Source organism: Simochromis diagramma, unplaced genomic scaffold (assembly GCF_900408965.1).
Source record: "Simochromis diagramma unplaced genomic scaffold, fSimDia1.1 OVJJ01000421.1, whole genome shotgun sequence".
Taxonomy (NCBI): Eukaryota; Metazoa; Chordata; class Actinopteri; order Cichliformes; family Cichlidae; genus Simochromis; species Simochromis diagramma.
In genome coordinates this window covers 637,428-660,389 of record NW_024387250.1, presented here as the reverse complement: position 1 = coordinate 660,389, position 22,962 = coordinate 637,428, and the positions used below count along the sequence as shown (strand labels likewise).

General features: G+C 40.7%; 1 protein-coding gene across 3 annotated transcripts in view; it reads right to left on the bottom strand.

Moving 5' to 3' along the window:
• Window positions 1-22,962, bottom strand: part of mcu (mitochondrial calcium uniporter) — a 59,425-nt gene that overhangs the window by 24,484 nt on the left and 11,979 nt on the right. The window contains exon 2 of one of the 3 annotated variants that reach the window (XM_040001648.1): window positions 6,881-6,991. The exons of 1 other annotated variant lie outside the window; for it this stretch is intronic. In XM_040001648.1, coding sequence (XP_039857582.1) covers window positions 6,881-6,991 — 111 coding nt within the window. Of the gene's footprint in view, window positions 1-6,880; window positions 6,995-22,962 lie in introns of all 3 variants that reach the window. One more of the 3 variants, XM_040001647.1, reaches the window with a different exon arrangement.

Sequence of the window (22,962 nt, the reverse complement as noted above, 5' to 3'; positions counted from 1 at the left end):
GTATTGACTATCAATACCTTTCAAAAGCCATTAAATGGAATGAATCATCAACCTGGTTAATTTCTTGAATTGAAGATGATAAAATAAAAAGAGGGAGGAAAGAAAAAAGTTATCGATTCAAAATTAATCTGACAGTGTTTTTAAATTATGTTTTTGATGATCATACAAGAAATTTTGCACAACAAGCAACGTTTTATACAACAGTAATGATATTTATGAGATTTATGCTTTTAATGGGCGCTCATAAAGTTGTGTTTAATAGGATTTTATAAAATACATCTGCAAGGCATCTGCATTTCCGAATATCAGCACATAGTTTATAAGCAAGCTTTTTCTTTGCTTAATCATCAGGTTGCCTGGACATAGAGTTGACTGAGATTTAACCACGTGTCGGCTGTATTAATTACACGCGTTATTATTAGACGACATCATGACGATGACGATTTACAAACAGCATTAATCATCAGCCATGACTGGCCAGTCAGATGAGCAACATTTAAGTCACTACTATTAGTTTGAGGAGATCCCAAACTAATCACACTGGTGATAAAATTCAAGCATGCAGCAGTTTCTCTAATGTTGTAATGACGGCTTGCTGAGCGGCGGGCAGGTTACAAATCAATGGAAGTTTGAGATGCGAAGATCAATAGGTTTATTCAACTGGATAACTGATACTCTGACGGAAAAATGTCAGTTACCATCCTGAAAGCAAATTGATTTCCTTTTTGAAATTCTTCATACCGAGTTTGTTATCGGTTACAGGAGTGCGCCCAAGGACTTCAGTTCGGATAAACACGCAGACACAAGAGTTATTTTACACCAATGTTTAAAACCAGAGCGGAAAATAAATAATCAGACGCATCGGCAGAGAATTATTTCTCGACAGTTACAGGCGCTCTGAAGCATAACTTTCATGGTGGTGGCATTTCATTTGGGACATAAAACAGACGCACTCCTTTTCACAACAATATCCTTTTTATCCTCACTTCAATTCAGTGCTCTATTTACCTGATAAATATTCAAATGCGCGCTGCCTGAAAACGTAAGCAGTAAAAAATAATCTCATTTTTGCAGCTACGTGTGCAAAACGCTCCAACAGACACAAACTGATCAATAATGCAATTAGACCCGGCGATGGCATCTGTGACTTTAAAGTAGGCTTAAGCCTCGCTAGGCCGATCAGTATCTGCGTGTCATTCGGGAATAATCCATTTGACTAGAAGTCAACAAAAAGAGCTACGCACAGATGACGCTTGACGAAACGCTGGTTCGGTGTCTCTCCTCGCTGCGTGCTGTCACTCAAAACAGTCATATGAAAACAAGCATACAGACATCCTAATTATCTGCTGACTTAATTGAAGCCGAACAAGTCTGCCGGTGCTTTCAAACAATAAAAGATAATGAAAACAAAAAAACTCAGTGCAGTTTATTACCGTTGATTATTGCTGTCTCCTTGAGCATTTGAGGTAAACTGTGCATATCCTTTGAAACAGGCCATTAATCTTTATTTTGCAGGACACTATTGGTGATGAGAGGGTTAAAATAGAGAGCTTTGTGTTTTCTGATAAATTTCCATGCTGTCATCAATGTTGTTAATCATATAACTTAAATTCAAGGCTACTTATTGCTTAGCTTTATAAAAGACATGGTTTAAAATGACTGAAAAGAGGGAAACGGGTTTAACGTTTTAATGCTCTGTGACGACATTCAAACAAAATTCATTTCTGGCTTAAAGTGGCAGATGTGTAATAATCGGGCTCATAACGCAGGTATTCCATAAAGTCCATTAAATCAGCGCCGTTCAAGGCGAGAAAGTGACGGAAACATAGAGACAGAGCGAGTTTCGAGCCTCTGCTTCAGAATGAAACATTATGCTTCAAGGATAAAGGCTGTTTGCCACATCTGCTGAGGAAGTTCAGCGCATCATATAAATACAGCAACAAATAGGTTTTATGGCTCACTTTAAAATACACCTGCCTCCCTCCAAAAAGCACAGCCATAGTTTTCAGTCAGTGGCAATTTCTCAACCCCTCGTCCCTCTGATGCAAGCCTGTACATTGAGCTCTCTCTGTAAAAGGCTCTTGAACTACACCCACCTGTCAGAGAGGAAGGTGAAGATTACTGATTACACCCTCTTACAAAATGATTGGAAAAGGCAATAAATCCTTGAACTGAACAAACGTTTTTTTGTTGTTTTTAAAAAAAAAAAAAAAAAACTGGTCAAAACATGAAAAGGACACATCTATTGCTATATCTTTGCACAGCTTTGCTATAGACATGATTCAAAGTGAATGATGAATGTGACTTGCTTAAGAGCTCTGCAGACTGCAGTCACAGCGACACCTTCACTGCCCTTGCCGTATGCTACATCTTTACCAGCTGCCATCCTGATGATTGCTGCCTTCCTCCCACCCCCCGAACCTTTTCTGCTTCCATCTTTTATCCATCCACTCGCGTGCCCTGCAGTTTTGAACTCATGAGCTGAACTGGCAAGGCTCAAGTGAGGAGACAGCAACTTGTTGTGCCCCCCTCCACGACACCCGCCCTTTTAGATTTCTCTCTTCACGTGTCTGCTTGACATTTGACAACTTTGTTAAAACTATCACGGCTGCCTTCCGCAGGAGCCGAGTGGCAGATGGATCGAGAGGTCCGTGCGTGAACGGCGCTGCTGTAAACTGCTTTGTGTGTGCGCGTCTGTGTAGCTTTGACCCATCAGGGCCTTGTGGGAAGCTGCAGCTAAACTGAAGGATGCCAAAGAACGGCAGAGCGAGGAGGGGAGGGAGGAAAGGTTGGAGACAAGGGGAGGGAAAGAGAGAGAGGGCTGGCTTAGCCAAGGAGGAGACAAGTGCCTGTACTGCAGCAATGCAGGAGCGAGGGAGAAGGGTGTCAATGAGATGAAGGGGGGGGGGGTGTTGACTGATAACAGTGCTATATACAAACGGCAGACAGTGCAAGCAGACACTTTTAGAGCCAGTGTTATCAAAGCTAACAAGTTTATGCAACCTGATTTCTTGTGCTTCTTTACAGCATCTCTGTTTTGCTGATGTTTCCTTGTTTTACTACGGCTCAGGCAGTATCATCCCCGGCTCTATCTCGCAGAGACAACAGGCCGTAGCAAGGCAAACACTCCCTGCTGGGCCATCCATGTCTCCTCCCTCCCCTGCCCTCTGAACAAACAGCTGTCTCTCTTGAGGGTACATGGCAGGGAAAGGGACGCTTGGGAACGGGCTTCCTGTGAGCTCTGTTGCGTCATTCTACAGTGAACTTGCTAATACAGCCCGCTGCTAAAGCTGTTACTTTCAAGCAAGGCAAGTTGTGTGTACTGTGCACTGCTCTCATTTAACATCACTCCACCCGATGCCTTTTCAAGTGGCCCATTGCAGCAAAATGTAAACAGGACTCCAAGAGAAAGCCTCGGCTCAGTTTTCATTGTACAGCCACCCCCACCTTGTGCAAATCCATGCCCACCCTTCTTCATTTCATAAAGACCAGTGACACATAAGCACAGAGCACAAACAAAGCACACTAAACACACATTTGCTCCAAGTAACAGCATAAACACACGCAGAAAAGAGGGGGAGACGAGCTAATGCGCTGCTATTTGTTGCACAAGGATTACAAGCACTCAAGGGATAAATATCCTGTTCTCATCATAAAAGTTTTATTCCATGCAAGGATAACGTTGCAGGGTCAAGAGTATTTCCTGGTGAAAAAAAAAAAAAAACAGACGCTTAACTTTGAAATGATCATTTTTACATAATGTATCTGTTTTATTGGATTCTTCCTGGATCTTAGTCACAGGAAGACCAAGTGCAAGGAGTTGGAGATGAGTCGAAGGACAAAATAGCAAAGTTGAAAGGTCACTCTGTCAGATCTAAGGACTGTTATATTTTAATTCAATTCAATTTAATTGTAATTTATTTATATAGCTCCAAATCACAACAGCAGTCACCTCAAGGAGGTTTATATTGTAAGATAAAGACCCTATAACAATACAGGGAAAACCTCAACAATCAGGTGACCCCCCTCCCCCACTCCCCTCCCGCCTATTGAGCAAGCACTTGGCAACAGTGGGAAAGAAAAACACCCTTTTAACAGGAAGAAACCCGCAGCAGAAGCAGGGTCAGGAAGAGGCAGCCATCTGCCATGACCAGATGGGAGTGAGGGGAGGAAGACGGGACAAAAGACACTGTGGAAGAGAGCCAGAGATTAATAACAATAATAATGATTAAATGCAGAGAGCTGAATAAGCACTGTGAGTGAAGAAGAAACACTCAGTGCATCATGGGAAGCCCCCAGAGAGAGATGCATGTGTACATATCCACAATGAATACACCAAATCGTTACAACATGAACTGATGAATAATTCTCTTGGGCAGATTTTAGATTTAGCATTTGCACTTTTCAGACAACAACTCACTGAAGTGCTGCAGATTACATCCAAAACCTCTGACTTTAAATGCCGCAGAGTTCGAGCTATCCAACAAAAGTTTCACTTGTTTCATTGTGTCTTTTTCCCCCCTGCAGTATGGTTCAATAAACGGATAGCAAACAGTCTATCAAATTTATAACTGAGGAAGAAATTCATCTGGTATTGATATCACACTACTGAGCCCGGCAACAGACATAAACTATAACAGACTCATTCAATTTCTTTCAGATTAAGTTTGTTATCTTGCAACGCTCAAAATACCAGACAGCTTAGCTGATTCAAACATAAGCAAGTAAAGTTTAGGACTATTGAACTGTGCTGAAGAAAAGAAAAGAAAAGAAAAGAAAAGGCCTCCACAGGAGTATTAGACAGATTGAGAACTTAACTTTAAATCTGTGTGGGATCACAATCTGAGATGTGAATCATAATTTTCCCAACGGACTTAACTGAACACATACGGCATATGGCATATGGTTGCCTGGATACAAATCCTGTCACTTTAACTTAATGACCAAAGTCCCAGCTGATTAAATATCTACATCCTGCATTTGTGTTGTGTGAAGTTGAGATATTTGGACAGTGCTGTTATTTTTCTCTAAAAACGACTCTGAATGACAATAGACCCGTTCCTCATTATGACTAAAGAGCTATGCACCAATGCTATTTTACAGACAAAGTATTCAGAATGTTCATTTCCCGATTAGCTGGTAAAGCCCACACAGGTTTTCCTATCAACAGTTAACACCATGATACCCACACTCTGGTAGAACGTGTGTGACGTGGGGAAATTAAAAGGAACTGTACAGGAAAAACAGGCAAAGCCAAAAACTACAACGGACAATGGACTGAAAGCAAAAACAAGATACCGCTCAAACTTCCAGGTCATGATAGTATATCACAAGCCGAGTACAACTATGATGTTTGAAAGCAGACAGCAATCTTCAAAGGAAATGTGAACAGTTCCCCCCAGTAAATACTGTATAGTATTTTTGCTTGACATCTCAATCCCTCGTCTGCATTGAGCCTCGTGCCATAGATGGACTCCATGTCCACCAACTTGGACATCAGCTGGCAACTTTAGTCCTTGTTCTGTTCTCTGCTCTGAGCAGGAGGGTCACTGAAACACAGAGGCAGCAGAGCAGAACAAGGAAAACTGTCACCAGCTGCAGTCCCAGATGATGGAGTTGAAGTGCGCCTGAAGAACAAAAGATTCACTACAGAGGGGATTGAATCGCATAGAGGACTGCCACAACAGCGACCCGAGCAGCCTTCAGGTAGGAAAACATGAGAGGACAGGCAAGTTGGGTAGTAGTGACTGAAGTTTTCAAGTAAAATCTCCATCTGCAGTGAAGCTCTAACCACTGTTTGCAGCGTTACCGTGCACACAAACATAACCATCGAGTTTAAGTTTCCGTAGTTGTAGCACGAAACTGGTGAAAAGTTTTTTGATGATTTCACATCAAAGTCAAATGTCACCGACATTGTTTGCCCGTTCTCCTCTTTGATGTGGCACTCCCCATTTGGAAAAGTCTCGGTGCTGTTTATAATCTAAATGCATACTTGTCAGGATAATGATATGCAGGGCGTAATAAGGTTTGATAGGAAAACCGGTTTCGTGCGGCAGCTCACGCTGCTGCTGTCAACAACACTGAATCAGAGGGTAAAAACCACTGTGGGGAGGTTGTTTTGAATGGTGGGCTTCCACTGGTGAAACCATTTGAATATTTTTTTTTTTTGGTGACCTTTTTTAGAAAACCTGATGTCCAATGATCTAATCAGCCTTCAAAGGCTTCTCCCAAAATAAGAGCTTTTTAATGGAGAAGCCTTTGAAAGATGAAGAGGGTTGTTTAGTCTTGACATCAAGGAGACGCAGGTAAAATGAAAAAACTGATAACTCCTAATCCAGAGAGTGACAAGCAGTGAACGACTGAGACTTGATGGGAACAGTAATTATCATGCATGTCGATCTAGACTAAAAAAAAAAAAAAAAAGGATGCTGTGCTAAATCAGGTGTTTAGCACAAGATTTTATTCTATCAGCATTTACATGATCACTAGAAACTAAACTAAACTAAGAGCAGATATTAAAGTTTTACTAAAGGAGAGCTAGTAGTTTCTCAAGGTTGGGTGACGCAAGTTACAATGACTGGCAATATTCAGCCAGCCAATATCGATTCAATACCTACAACAATCTGAGGTCTCAGTTGCATAATGATACAACCATTCCCTGACCGACCTTTACAAATGACAAGTGCAATAGGTGATGAAGGTGTCAGGAAGTGCTGACAACGCTAAACCCAGCTGCTGTCAAAGGCTGCCCACATCAATGAGCCAGACACAACTAACTATGGATTTCCTCTTGAGGCCAAGTGGCCCAGAAATCAATAAGACAATCTATTGTTTTCATTTCCTTTATAATACAGATGCACATGCACGCGGACACACTAACCTGTGGAGACAGGGCATTGGTAGGCTGGGTGAAGAGTGTGGAGTGGGTTGCTGACCGTAGGCCATGTGCTCTCCTGACAGTCTGATGGGGGAAAGGAGCAGACAGTACGTCCTGCTGAAGAAAAGCCACAAACAGACACAAATGTCAAAATAGGAGACATCATCATCAGAGCGGGGATGATCAAAATCCAACCCCCCACGAAAACATCCACCGTCGTGATCAGTAGTGCATTACTGTGAGCTACAATGAGGTTTTGAAGGAGCAGGTATGAAAGTGGTTTTATTTTCTGCAACGTTGAAATGTGGGGGATATTTCCTCTTTGTGGCAAACATTCAAACACACAGTGAAATGAGGCGGTTACGTGTGCAAGAAACATGATGTGAAACTTTGTGTTGCACTTACTGTATGCATATAGACTGCATGTGTGTGAGAAAGTCTCTGCTGCTGTAGCTGACACCTAGAGGTAAACGCGCTTACCAAATCTAAACCAGCATTAGCAGCGAGTTAGTTTTCTACTTCTTAGGTTGTGCACAAGTTGACTGTTATTATATTTGAGGAAAAGTTTAAAATACGCTAGATTTGATATTTGGGAATGTGATCTCTGTGCAATGGTTGGGAGGGAAAAGGCAGGTTTTCAGTGCACATATTGGTAAACACAGGCAAGTCAAAAAAAGAAGCACACTCTTACTGCTTCTCTAATTAAGAGGGTAAGTAGCACCCAGGTGCTAATAATCAAATGCAACTGATTAAACCTGTAACCCCAAGTGTACCATATTTGGGAAAATGCTGGCTGTAGCAAAAACTATACAAATGAAGTCATTTGAATTTTCTGGCAGTTATTTTATGTTTCAGGCTTTGCAGGGGTAACTCATCATTAGCAAGTGAGAACATGAGACATTTTAGCAGTTTGCTAGTCTGTAGCATTCAAGTGTGTGTTACACAATGCCAAAATCTTCCCAAAGGGGGACATCCCAGCAAATTTACCCCAAGGTCAGACCATGTAATGCTTTATAATTTGTAAAAAAATAAATAAAAATAAATCTAAGAGCTACATGTCAGAGTCTACAGGCCTCAGTTAGCATGTTAAATCTTAAAGCTCAGAAAAAACAGAGAACATGTTGCCAAAAGAACGCCTCTTTCCTCTAAAATGAACATGGCAGCACAGCTTATTTTTGCAAAGTTACATCTGAACAAACCACAAAACGTCTGGAACGATGTCCTTCAGACAGACAAGGCAAAAGAGGAGATGTTTGGACAACGCACAGCACCATGATGAGTGAAAACGAAACAGCATTTCAACACAAAAGCCTCACACATACTAAGTGTGGTGGACGCGCGATGATTTGGGCTTGTTTTGCAGTCACAGGACTGCTCGACAGCTCAAAGCTTCTCTATATTCTATAGTGAAAATTGAGGCCATCTGTCTGACAGCTAAAGTATGTTTGAAATAAGGACAATGATCCCCAGCAGATCGAAAACAGAATGACAGAAAGAGAAAAGACTCAAGGTGTTACAATGGCCAGCTGAAACTGGTTGAAATGCTGTGTTGGGACCAGTGTTGGTCAAGTTACTTGAAAAAAGTAATCAGTAACTAATTACTGATTACTTCCCCAAAAAAGTAATCCCGTTACTTTACTGATTACTTATTTTCAAAAGTAATTAATTACTTAGTTACTTAGTTACTTTTTAAAAACACGATTTACAACCTGAAGAGGTGATAAAGCGATAGATCTTTCAGCCCAATTCTACTTTTTCTACATAATCCATCAAACAAAATGTAATCAAATGGAAAAGTCTCTTTTTGAAACTTGTTTTATCTGTTTTAATCTTTTAACTTTATGCATCAAGCAAAAATTTAATTATATGCAACATTCTCTGACTTGAATAAATTAGTTTAACATTTAAACCTATTTTCTGCACATTCCAGCACATAAAATAAAATATTTTTTGTGTTTACACTCACTCTTTCAAATAGATGCAAGTAAAACACAGCAGAAAATAAATAAAGTCAAAGACTCAGCGGTCCTGTTGCTCTATTTTCACCTGTAAAGCAGGACTGCGGTAGGCGGAGGTTTACCCTGGTGCAGGTGTGCCGCGGTCAGTTGAAGAATCGGCGAGTTTCTCTGTGAATTTCCCATTACGTCGTTGCACACTCGGTGCTTGCTTGGAAGTTTAGGGGGGTTTTTTCGCTGTAAAAAGAAGTTTTCTTCCCACGCACGATGGACGCTAATGTTTTTGTCACTTTTTATGGAATCAAACTCAAAGTAAGGTCAGTACTTCCACGCTTTAAACGCTGCACGCTCATACTCTCTCCCACAATCGATATGTGATCCATTGTTGATCTGCACACAGCTGTTGTCACTAACGGCGCACTCGCTTACGTCACTGTCATGAGACATTCTCGCAAAAAAAAAAAAAAAAATCACGGTTTTAGTAACGCAGTAACGCAGCGTTCCTACGGGAAAGTAATGGTAATCTAATTACCGTTTTTGCAATAGTAATCCCTTACTTTACTCGTTACTTGAAAAAAGTAATCAGATTACAGTAACGCGTTACAAGTAACGCGTTACTGCCCATCTCTGGTTGGGACTTAAAGAGAGCTCAATGAACTGAAGCAACGCTGTAGAGAAGAATGGGCCACAACAACGATGTGACTGATAAACATATATAGGAAATGATTACTTCAACTTATTGAGGCAAAAAGTTACCACAAAACTGCAGGAGGAGTGCTGAGAACACGTATTTTCTCTCCACATTACTGTATACACTACACTGTATACACACAAATACATATCTTAGCTTTGTGAGTTACTAAACAGGAGTGTGAGGACGTTTTTGGAAAACAGAAAATAGCAGCAGAAGTGTGTGTGTGGGCAAGTGTATGAAAGCGTCACAGTAGACTGCAATGACTAAAATACTTTTACCTTCAAAATGCGCACTCTGATATTTTGTGCCTCCCAGCACTAAGGAACGATTAGGTGGAGATAAAATTGTACAAAAAACACTGAGAGTGCACCGACTTTGCCCACAACAAATATTAACTACGCGTTTTTTTACCCACAGATGCGGACGCGTTACATATTGGCAGCTCCAACCAGCTCTAAGACTTCCACACTAAGCAGTAACAACAGAAAAAGGTCAGGTGTGAAATGCACCCACTGTCACCGTTACGTTTGAAATGTAGAGCTTCTAATGTCTTTACCTTAAACACCTGGATATGTTACAAAGAGCCAAAACTTGCATCTTTGATCAGACTATAAGCAACAATTAATGAGTTATTCCCTTAAATTTAAGGCACTATATTAAAGGGGCCTCATTATGGTCACTCTAATGCTGTAATTTTATTCTTGGACTTTACAGAAGTAGTGTGGTATGATTCATAGCTCAAATAATCCTCATTATTTTAGAGTTCATCCTCCGTCTGAAGCCATTTAAGCCGTTTACCTTTAAGCCCACTTACCTCCAACAACCCACAGTGTATTCACATTCACTCTTACTTATACACGTGATGACCTCATCTAAATTTTTGCCCATTTTTAAATATGTGCATCCACCACTGCACCAACAACAACAGAAAACAATGAAGAATGTGAGAGTTCTTCTGTAACTATATGGGAACCTGGCTCTCACTAAAGGTAACAAAATCCGCCCACTAGCATCTAACAATTGTACACAAACCAAAGTGTGAAAACGACATAATGTTGTTTACCACCTGAGAGTGGCATCAGTATTCTCACATCCCTTAACCTCTTAACGCACTCTTGCTCGGAGCCGCACAAAGTTCGACCATTTCTAAGGATTTTGTAGGACAGGTGACACCTTAAAACACAGCCATCACATTCACAGCGCATTTTACCCAACCTGTGTGTTTCTGGACAGAGGAAGGAAACACACAGAGTCAGAAGGACAGCATGCCAGCTGCACACAGGGAACACCCGTGTACCTGGCAGTATGCGCTGACACAACTAACCAATCTGCCAACCGACAGCCCAGTAAATGCAACATTAACTCATCAACACCTTACCCACAGTAATCTACTTCCCTAATACTGCAATACCTAGACACCTCTGTATTGCAGTAATTCTTTAATGACATACGTACAGAGTTTTTTCAGCTATCAGCACTCTAATCAACGAAGTGGAGGTCTTCTTAACACCTTTTTCTACATGTTATTACATACACAATTACCTTTGCTTTAACCGCTTTGAGCCCAGGTAAATTACATTTAACAAGCCTGGATTATGCCCATCTGAGTGCCGGGGTAACAGTTATGCATCATATATCGTTACACAAGGAACACTTTAGGAAATTAAATCTGTAGTGTCTCTTCGATGAATACATCCTATGAAATAAGAACGAAAAAGTCAGCTTGCACACACTTGCAGAGTATCAGGACTAGTCAAGCTCAAGCATAACGCATCCTTGCCAAGCTGCTATGATAACCAGCACCGATCCCATTTTTTTTCTCCCCTCCAGCTCTCAGCTTCTACGGCAGTAAACAAGCAGATTTAATTATAGAAAGGACTGCGGAGGACAGTTAATGAAAGAAACTCTCCAATGTTCATAACCGTGTTTGATAGGGGTGGGGGGAAAAATCGATACTGTGTAGTATCGTGATATTTTGTTTGCTAATAATGTATCGATACAGGGACAGCGGAAATCGATATTTTGTTACACAAAAAGTTTTTGTGGACTGGAACATGCTCTGACTTCAGAGCATGTTGATCAGCTCCTTTTTCTGAGCAAGAATCCTGACATTCCTTCACTGTCCAAATGTGTTTATTGCTGCGAAAAAACAAGTTAAACTAAATTTAAGACATGTTTTTTTATTAATTAAGTTTAAAACTTTTTTATTTAATGTAAAATTATATTTTGTTTTAATTTACTTTCAAATTCTTCAGTTGCTGAACGGGCTGCATAGGTTTCATAAATTGCATAGTTCAGAATAGCTATAATTGTACCAGATGGTTGCATTCAGTTAAGTTGGACTAGACTGTAATACAAACCGTTCAGTTTGTCAACAATAAAACTGACTGAAATGAGAGAAAGACTGAGTGTGAGACTTTGATATTAGATAAAATGAATATTGATAAAGTTTACCTTTATGTACAGAATCTGAATATCGCAAAATATTTCAAAAAATTGCAATAATATCGTATCGTGCGTTAAGTATTGTGATAATATCGTATCGTGGGATGTATGGTGATTCCCACCTCTAGTGTTTGACACAAGTCTTTTCAACATAAATCGCGACTGAGTATTATTACCACTTAGGAGCCCGATGTCTGCAAGTGGCCACACTTGTAGGAACGACCACTAAAAACATTTAGCAAAGAGCAATATCACAGCTGCAAACACAGTGTCCTCAACATGAAGATAGGAATGGACCTTGGTACCAAGATAGCACGCTGCAAAGGGATTATTGCCTCTTCCTTATCTGTGACAGGTCAGGCACACCACATTAACTCATAGGAGGAGCCTATATTCATGACTCCAGTGCCTATAAAAAGTGTCCATGAACTGCCAAAAGAGTCTCCTCTGGTCTGTTAGTGTGGAGGAGGAAGCGTATTTGTTGAACTGTTGGTGCTGTGATGTGGGATTTTCAATGAAGCAAGTTCTCTGCCAAGCAACCAAACTGACTCACCCTGGCAGCGAATTCAAACTGCAGTAATACAGTTACAGAATAATACGCTTATATTGCTCAATCCCCCGACCTTCTTTTTTTTTGCAAGAATTACACTGTATATTAACACTCAAACAAAATACTAAACAAAATAACAAGTCCAGCCCTCGCCAAAAATCAGCTGCGGGAAACAAAGTGCAGGCTATTGCTTGAACAATTAACTCCCTTCTATTTGTTTGGGGCCAGATGACTCATTAACCCACCAAGGTTTCAGACGTGCTGCACATAAATCAATATAAAAGAGGACACAAATCCAAAAAAAACAATGATAGCCCCAATGTAAGGCCAAAACCACACCATATTAATTTCCACAGACAGATATTACTGCAACTGAAACTATGACAAATGTTTCTTCTCATTAATGCGGCACGATATATGAGGCGTTTCTCAATGAGGTTGCTGTGACCTCTCTGCACTACCCGGCCTGCCACCCACAGAAAGGGAAGGGGTGGGTCGAGGGGGGGGGTCCATCTATTTCTGTTGATTAGATTGCCACTGAGGACGACAGCTGCTCTCTCAAGATACTACCTACGACAAACCGAGAAGGCATGCACACTCAAAACACATCACTTTGTCTCCTGACACAAATGTCCCCAAGCTGGTTAAATCCCAACACTTTTACTCGTAGATAAAACACAACAAGCTACAAACAAGTGAGAGGAAAGGCCTATTTTCTGCTTACAAAGCAGCAATTTCACTGTGACAAAAAAACAGAAAAAAAAAGGAAGTGCATCTTGTTACCCAGCGAGCAGAAAAGCAGATTTTCAAGCATTCACTCCAAACTACAATGAGGCGTATGTAGCTCTGACTTGCTTATGCTGTGAAACGATACTAAACACTATATTTTGTCTCAATTAGGGTGAGAGCTGTTGCATTAAAATATCCAATATATCAATGGAGAAATGATGTCTTCCCTAATAATGAAAAATAAGGTAAGTACTTATAGATTTTATGGATCTCCTTTTTTTAAAAACAAAAACAAAACACAGCAGTATTGCCCAGCAGTAGCACGAGACTAGCATAAGACGCTGCTAAAAATTAATAGATGTATTTAGAGTTCAAACCATAGGCTCAGTGCTCTTTTTTGGGGGGAGCGATTTTAGATATAAAATAGCATCTCTGCACCACATCATATGTGACACATTCGAGACTTGCTTCACACATTTTGTCCCAGCGTGAAACTCAGCGGCTGCTGCGTATTGATTTACTGATTGATTTATGGCACGGTGTGTTATGAGCTTGGAGCTGCTAAGGGACCAATCTGCACTGATCACAGATGTGCACATCAAACCTAAACTCTTGGAGCCGCTCAGCTCTCCGTTTCTGCAGGTAACTCCAGTCACAACAGTCGAAACTGGAGTTATTATTAGCTTTGCATGTTGTCAGTCTCCCGTGCTATGACACCCGAGTGCTGCCTGATCTGCAGCAACTCCCACCGGAGTGTTTACATGAATTCTGATCCAGGGCGAGACTCCAGAAATCTGTCACCTCTGCGCATTCCCCCATGCATGAACTGAGGTGATTCCCAGCAACTCCAGTTCTATAATTACTGGGATCGGCTCATCAGCAAGCATCCAGAAGGCTCGCGTGTCTCACAGTTCAGAGTGGCTAACCATTAAGATACCAAAGATGCTCAGTTAAGTGAGCCTCATTGTAAGACTGTGCAGTGAAATAAGTGTGTGGGTATGTTCTGTAGGGGCAAAAAAGAGAACGTGTATGCACATCCAAGCACAAATAGCTTTTAGACTGAAAACCATCACAATATGCTGCAAAATATGTCTGCACAGTAATTGGCTCCAACCCAACAATTTCATTCCTCAAACATTTTTTGCAAAGGCAACACTTTGATTGTGTTCTTCAAAGGACGCATCAGACGTTGTGCTTTCAAAACAGTCTACCTAAGAGCCAATACACCTCAACAACTAGAAATACTACTACTAGAAATACACAAAAAACACAACCTGCATGGAAACATTTCATAATACTGGCATAGAAAAAATGATTCAGACTCGTACCTGATACTTTACAAAACAACCAACTGATCTAATAGTCTATTTAAAAAAATCACTTCCTTACATACAACCTGCAAATTACCCATTTAGTACTCAGTGACATGTCACGTATAGCTTTTAATAAACAATGGCCCTTCCCCATGGCTTTAACAAACAGGACAATTACAGTAACAACAACACAAGCAGACTTGTGTCCTAACAAAATGTGCCCAAAGGATGCTCAAAGACTCTTTGGGGATAACTTGTGTATACTATTTATTCCTAGTGAGCTATAATATCCTCCAGTCCTCATTTGCACACAGCTATTTAATATAGTAAACTGGGTACATAAAGAGACTGACATGCAGAGTCTGTTGTCTCTCTGCATTCGTTTGCAATTCTGCTGTCAGCGTGCAATCCACATGTGCACCTTTTTAATGACTCTGCACTACAATATTTTGTACAATTTAAAGGAATCAATCTGATCTGTCCCATCTCTCCTCGTTCCCTTGCCTTCCTCTCCTGCGTGGTTCAGTGAGCCTCTCTAGTTCTCCAGCACCAGAGAGAGAAAGCCAGCCAGCCTTAGGGAGGATGGAGGGCGGTGGTGGGTTGCGCTGGCTACAAGCAATAACTGGGCACCGAAAGGAGAGATGAAGTGAGCGAGATAGGAGACGAGAGGAGGAGGCTTAAATGAAATTTCCAACACATTAAGCACACCCTGTAACCCAGTACTTGCACATGCAGGGTAAAGTGAGGTAGGGGCTGCTGAGCGACCGCTGGATGGTGAAAGTAGTTTATAGCTAAGGAGAATTGATTGAGTTACAGGGGTTCCCTGGATGATCTGTAATGATACACAGCAACAGGAAGATGCTGAAGGATAGACGGTCACTGTATCCAGGAAAGAAGAGAGGATACTAATGACTCAAGAAATCCCATCACAAACATGGGAACATTTAGGAGTGGGTGATGTAGCCGGGGGTTTAAGTTAAAGTGAGATTTGGCGGTTGGGGGGAGCCCTAAGATTGGGTGCAGTGTTGTAGCATAAAGAAAATAATAACCTAGAAATAATTCCCATAATTATTTTTATGAGGATACAATCAGCTGGCCTGTGTTGCCTGTATTCACTGCTCTTTTTGGGTTCAGCACAGCAAATTCAACATGATATAAGCAGATATTTCACAAATTTTATAACCAGCTTTCCTAGACACCGTGAAGCTAGTATAAAGGCGGAATTCAGTGACTGAATTGAATCGACATCAATATAAACTGATGTAACTTAACGCTGGCCATGAACACCGTGCCTGATGTGTACAAGTCCAAACTGTGCTGCAAACCACTAACCTCTACTAAACTGCTTAGTAAGCCAACAATTTTTTTCATGCAAAATTTGACTAAAACAAAATTAGTAGGCTGCAATTTATTTTGCAAGACTTTACACAAAAACATAACTTCAGCAACACATTACGTTTAGCTCCAAGATTTGACTTAAAAACTTTGCAACTTTCCATTTGCGCCATGAACGCCTCACAAGGACGAGAAAAGAAAAGGGATATGGATGAGGGTTAGGGATGCACCGATACCGATACTGGTATCGGGTATCGGGGCCGATACTGTAAAATGTGTGTGTACTCATACTCGTAAAAGTTAACCGATACCATGAACCGATACTAACTTATTTCATTAATCAGAGGGTGGCTTGTCATTTTTGTTGTAGTTTTTTTAGATTGGCCACTAGGGGGACATCCCGCACTAAACAGGCACAGGGTTAGACAAGTCAGACTGGCAGCTCCAGATAAAAAAAGAGAAACTGGAGGCTGCTGTAGCTAGGCTAAACAAAATGTCAGCAGTGTGGACCGGAACAGCCAACTTTAACTCAGGTTTTGGAAAAGCGATGAAAAATGTCAAGAGAAAATCCACGGGCAGTTAAAATAACAGAGGCTCTGACTCATTTTATCGCTCTGGATGACCAGCCAATGCCGGTCGTGGAAAACATAGGATTCTTCTCAGCATACTCAAGCTGCGATATGAAATTCCCAGCCGCCCACACATCAGGGAGATAATGGTGCCAAAACTTTCTAAAGAGGTAAAGACAAGCAGTGTGTGCGCGATGTCAGTCCTTGGTTTAACGGCAAAGTGGACTGATGATCCACGGGCAGATGGGGAGTTCGTTCGTCAATGCCAAATACTTTCGTTATTTTGTTTGTTTGTTTACAATATGGACACTCTGCAACAATTGAAAAGTTTATTTTATTCTCAAACCTAATTTGTATTTATTTTATTCCAAACAGAAGTGTTTATTTATTATTCCAAAAGCTCGAGACAGTGCCAATAGTTCAGTGATATTTTGTTAAATTACAATCTGCAATAATTTAACAGAAGTGCTTATTTTTCACTTGAAATTTTTTTGTGGTCACTTTTATTAAGATATTATTTATTATCGGCAGAGAATAAAATAAAACCTGTCTTCTAATTCATTGCATTTGTGTGTGTGTGTGTGTGCGTGCGTGTGGTAGAAATATCGGTTTTTGTACTCTGTATCGGCAAGTACTCAGATCCAAGTATCGGTATCGTATCGGTTTGAAAAAAATTGGTATCGTTGCATCCCTAATGAGGGTGTCTTTATTTTCTTATTACTGAGCAAGTATCGCCATGCAAATGCAAAACATTAACTCGTTCAACAGTAACCTCCCTATCAGATTTCATCACTCATAAATTGAAGGTGCTGGAACATCATTCTGGTCCATTTTAACCCCCTCATGTAGCCAAAGGGCCAATGATGCCTGGTGGTAGAATCACAGTACAGTTTTAAGATAAGGACTAATCACATCCAAACTATTTTAATTTGTCCATCTGTACTTAATTAAAGACAACACAGCATGACTAACGCAGTATTAAAATACCAGCTGACTTCTTAATGAAGTTAAAGCAAACTGACAAACAATAGCTCCTTTGAGTTTTTAATACTCGACTTGTCTTTATCATTCTCTCTGACACTAAGCTTATTGTGATTTATTTGCGTCCTTTTGCACACTATGAAGTGTGAGCCATGGGTTTCAAAGGTAAACACTTTCCATTTTCTTTGGGATGTTTCCATTTAAGCGGCTGAAGAAGTCTGTGCGTTCCAGATAACATTCATTTGCCGAAGGTCTGATGTGGAAAAGCCATTTCTAAACAAGGTATCTGGCAACAAGTCATTGTCATCTGTCCATCCTTGCTTTGTATTAAATAACAACAGAAGAAGGAAGCCGCCATCCAGTGAGCGTCACCCTAAACACTTGCTTAGTTTCTATGTGGTGTGAAAGTTTGAACAGCACAGTTGATGCAGTCAACAATGTGTTTGTCAGTGATATAAGATCATTCCACTGGGTAATAGCAGGTGCACTCAGAGTGAATCTGACTAGGCCTGTGGTCTCAAGGGCAGGTAGACTTTTTTGTGTAGATGAACGTGTGTGTGTGTGTTTGTGTGTGCGCGCACGTGTGGTTGGACAAAGAAATTACCAGAAGCACGCCGCAGGGTTGTTCCAAAGTAATATGAACCAAACAGACAAGGAGAAGGCTCCAAGGTCAGTGTCTGGCCTAACTGACAAATGCGGACGCTCACCTGCAAATGTATGGGATGCAAACATGCACTACCCCCCCTCTGTCATTTAATATCACACAGTTTGTGTGGGATTTACACATCTGGTTCATGAAGGCAGTGTGTGCAAGAGAGCGAGGCTGACAGCTCAGCTTCTCCAGCTGCAGCAGAGATGAATGGGTGGGCCTCAAAACTGCCTTCATTCATAATGGAATACGGCAACAAAGCAGCTTCAGCCCCAGGTGTCTCGGGAACTATAAGAGCAAACTAAAGAACGAAGCGCAGGAGAGCCTGTGAGACAGAATATCCAACACAAAATATATTCCTGATTTATCGCCCCAGGTGTTACCTAAATAAAGCTTAGAAGGGCAGAGAACGCAACACCTTAACGTTGTTGGTCTTGTTGGAGAGCTGGAACGGCCCGGAAATGTCAGGACATACGCTGCTGACTTTATCACACTGTTAAAGCCCTTACTAGTCATTCTAGCTTTTAAAAAGGAGGTCTTTAAGCTTTAAAGACAAATGATTTGAAGATGACACAGGAAGGATTTAGAAATAGGGCGCAGCCAGTGGATAGTGGGAAACCACACATGGAAATAGACTGTAATGTTTGTATTATGTCATACAAGATACATGCACATCCTTCTACTTATGATCATGACGCTTATGATCAGCAGAGAGTAGCAATGTGGGCGTGAGGGGGAGGAAGCACATGCACCAGCGAGAGTGAGACGGGTCGAACAAGCATCAGAGAGGAGAGGGAAGATTCTGTGTGTGTTTCTGCTCTGCATGTCTTTTAATGTGTGGTTGTGTGCGTCTGAGTAATCACAACAAAAGAACTCATTCTTAGCATCAGTGAAATCCACAAATAGCAAGAACCTACTGGCACTGAATAGCTGCGGCAAATTATAACATCAGTACAAAGGAGGCCACATTTTACATTTTCTTGAAATCCATCAATCAACACCAACACTTACTGTTTGCACAAGAAGTTACAAAGCAAAATTTAGCTTACAAGGAGTAAAATATGGCTTACATTCGAAGGCGGGTTCACAGAGTACTGCAGAAAGTAGCTGCTTACCAGAGCTGATGTAGTAAAGGAACACAGGCTAACTGCACACCGTGGCTTTGCAGGTTAATTCTCTCAGATAACCTTTGAACTTCTGCCTGTACCACCACTTATTTCAGCCTCCCAAAGAAGAGTCTGGGGAACGGCAGCACAACACTGCAGCTGAAGCAGCTCAGGCGTGACTCCAAGTTGAGCCTGTGCTGTAACTCTAGTCAGTCATATGAATCACATATTTAAGGGCTTTCCATTTGTTTAACCTGAGGCTTACATAAGATAGGTTCAGTTGGTTCCTCGTGGGACAAATTTATACTTACACAGGATGACTAGAGTCTGAAAAAAATGTAGAAATTTTCAGTTAGTTATGCACACCTACAGTAATGACTGGTTTTATATCTACTATGAAATTCAAAATGCTATGTTTAAGGCCACATAGATATTTTTCAATCACATGGTTAAAATGGCATTAGAAACTGTGCAAATCCTTTACATCTGCAGGACCACCCACCGTTTCCACCCACACCACCTGATTGAAGGACCTTCCCTTCGCGCTACACACTTCAACTCATTAAACCAGAATTAAGTGTGGAATTATGAGCTTGTATATCATTTGCACTGCAGCCATTACTGTACATTAACAGCGCACTGCAATATTTTGGCCCTGGTGAGCAATGCACACTGTAATAAATAGCTGTGAAAATACTTTCTGTACAAGGACATACTCCTCTTTGTGAATACAAGGCTGATGCATTTGATGAAAAACAAATAGTAACACACATTGCATTTTTACAGTATAAGACTATTTTTTTCTTCATCATAATGTAAATGTATGAGTTGAAATCATTAATTTAGAAGATTTGTGATTGTTTAGTTCAGTTAATTTGTGTTTAGATTTTGACTTTTGTGCACAAGTTATGAACATTTAAAGATTTAAATGGCTCACAGTGACTGCGACTCCTAAGGGAATTAATCAGAACTGGCCAATGTTCACTTTCAGGATAGCTATTAAAATGTTTAATGTCATGGCATTCCCAAAGATTTTTTTTTTTTTTTTTTTTTACAAAGCAATAAATATCTTGTTATGTTCAAGAACAAGAATAAACTGAATCCAGGGTACACAGGCTAGTACAAGCAACTATATTTCACTGCTTATGGAAATTATAGGAAGAAAATTATTTTAACATCATAAATGCTGTCGGCTGAGAATACAGTATTATATTGGAAAGTTATTGTACAGAACAGACCATAGTTTTGGGTTGTTTTTTTTTTTTTTTTAAAGAAACTGTTGTAACAGGTGCACTGTAAAATAGAAATTTAGTGCTGCCAATACTTACAGGGATATTTCTTGCAGCGGGTATTAGATATCATTCATGCCAATTCAATGCTTTGTGCTGCTCCTTGACATCAAATATTTGCCATCAGCAAATTACTGCCAAGCATTTATTTTGAAAGAGATAATATAAGGGTTTTTCCCATGGCATTTCATCAAACTAGATTCAGCTTTGCATGTTTCAGCACCTGGAGTCATGATTGATATAAATAAAAAGATACAGGGATATTTTTTTATAAAAAGGTTAAAGGTCAGCTGAGCCTAAAAACACAGCTTTTATCGTGCCCTTTTGTATTTAATACTATAAGCATATAATAAGCATATAAGCCATTATTCTAATCAATGAATTCCAGTCTGTTTGAAGTACTTCTGAGGAAGCACACTGCTGAAGCTGACCGACTCTGACACGCTCACTGGCTTAGATACACAAAAAGCATTTTGGTGTGCAACAACATGTCAGCTAAATAAGACAGGAGTCGTGAACCAAAAAAACCCCAAAGAAATTGTGACTCAAAAGATTTGATTTTTTCTTTCTAGCTTTTTTATTTTAAAAAAAATGTTAAAAAGGGAAAATGAAAATGAAAAGAGCCAAGTAATCGAGTTGTACAGATGGCTTTTCATTTTGAGTACATGCCTTCACTGACAGTGTTGCACTGCATCTTGCTGGATGAGATATCAAAAATAGAGAAGCTATTATTCACAGGTAGGAGGGAACAGAAGACTGTGACGTGGATAACCTTCAATCCTCTGTTAGAAAAAGGACATTATCATGGTGCAAAGGGTTACCCAGGCAACAGCAGCACCAGGACTTTCAAACATCTCCGGGAAACGGTATATACCCTTCTCACACACAAAATCAGTGTGTGTGTTTTTTTTAAAGATTAAAATCTCTTGTAATCCCATATCCATCGTAAAATAGCAGTATCTGCAGGCAGCTCAATACACTGTAACATTAGAAACACTGCCCGCGGCTGAAAACAAAAGAAAAAAAAAAAGTGAAACTGCTTGTGTTAAATATCGAAAAAAGGAGACACATATAACTCTCACTCTCACTTCTTTGTTTCCTTCTTCTTTCTTCTCCCTCCAATCCCTCCCATGCAGTTCATGTCCAGGTTGGGATTTCCCCAGGGTTCCCCTTAGGACCCAGGTCGGTAAAGGCTCTGACAGTGTGAGATGAAAGCTCTGCTGGAGGTACATACTGATCCACTACGATGCCAATCTCAGCTTTTCTGCCTCCTTTTTTTATAGCTATTTTCCTTGGAAAAACAACTAGGCTGATACCAGGAAATCATCTGGTTGCACAATAAGCGTTTGGTCTTGTTGGTAAGCAGTGCCTATGTAGAGGAATAAATGAAGATTTAACCTGTCTTTGATGGGCAATTGCCGTCTTATTGCTTATAATAGGAACATCTGAGGGCTCTTCAGCAGATGGGCTGCAAAGCAGGCAAAACACCAGAGAAGACACAGAGGGCAGTGTATGAGCTGAGTTTTTTTTCCATACTAGGAAGTGCCCCACCCACACTTAGATCAATGCCCCAGAGACAACAGCTACACTCAATGGCTGAACAAGGAAACAGTTGCAGAGAAAAAAGATTGGGATAATTCAATGTAGCTGCCACATGCTGGACATGTGGCCACATTTAAATACCTTAACAACAAGATCATGGAGCATGTGATCAAGGAGCACATTCATGTTCCTTATACAGGCACTTTGTGAGTCCCAAGATTCCAGTGCTTTCCGGCGCTGCTCTCAGAGTCTGGTCTATGAAAATACGATTTTTATCTGTGTTTGTCTTCCCACACATTTTGCATGCAGGGAGAAAAAAGAAGCAAAGCAGTATTTGCTTTGCACGCCATTTGTGGATGTGTCTGTGGTAGCCGAGTCATAGTGTTGCAGACTTTGCAATGTCCACATGTCGTTTCCAAATTAAAATGGGGATAGTGCTTCAGCTGAGTAACGAGCTTGTGTTAAACCGGCTTCCTTTTTCTGCTGTAACTGTACCGGCAACAATACATACTTTAACCTTACATCATCTACAATCCCTTCATAAAGAGCCTCTAATCACAAAGTGCAATGAAAACTGTCTCCATGGAAATACATTTTCCAACAAAGTCTCCTGGCCGCCATCTCCTCAATACTATTTATAGAATGACCACTAGCTAGCCGACAAAAGATGAGTAACAGTGTAGTGAGAATGGAAATGTCTCGTATCTCCACTTCTCTACGCTGCTTGGTTTTTTTCCCCCCCTCACAGCCTCATTTCAAAACAAAGTCTTTAAACGAGCGTTCACACAAACATCTGACTAACACTCTCCAGCCTCACAAGAGGAAAGCAGGTTTTATGTGAGTGAAGTTGGAAGACGCTCGCTTCTGTGTTCAGAACCGATGCGAGGCAGGCAGGATGTGCACACATGCACGACGGCAGACAGCAGAG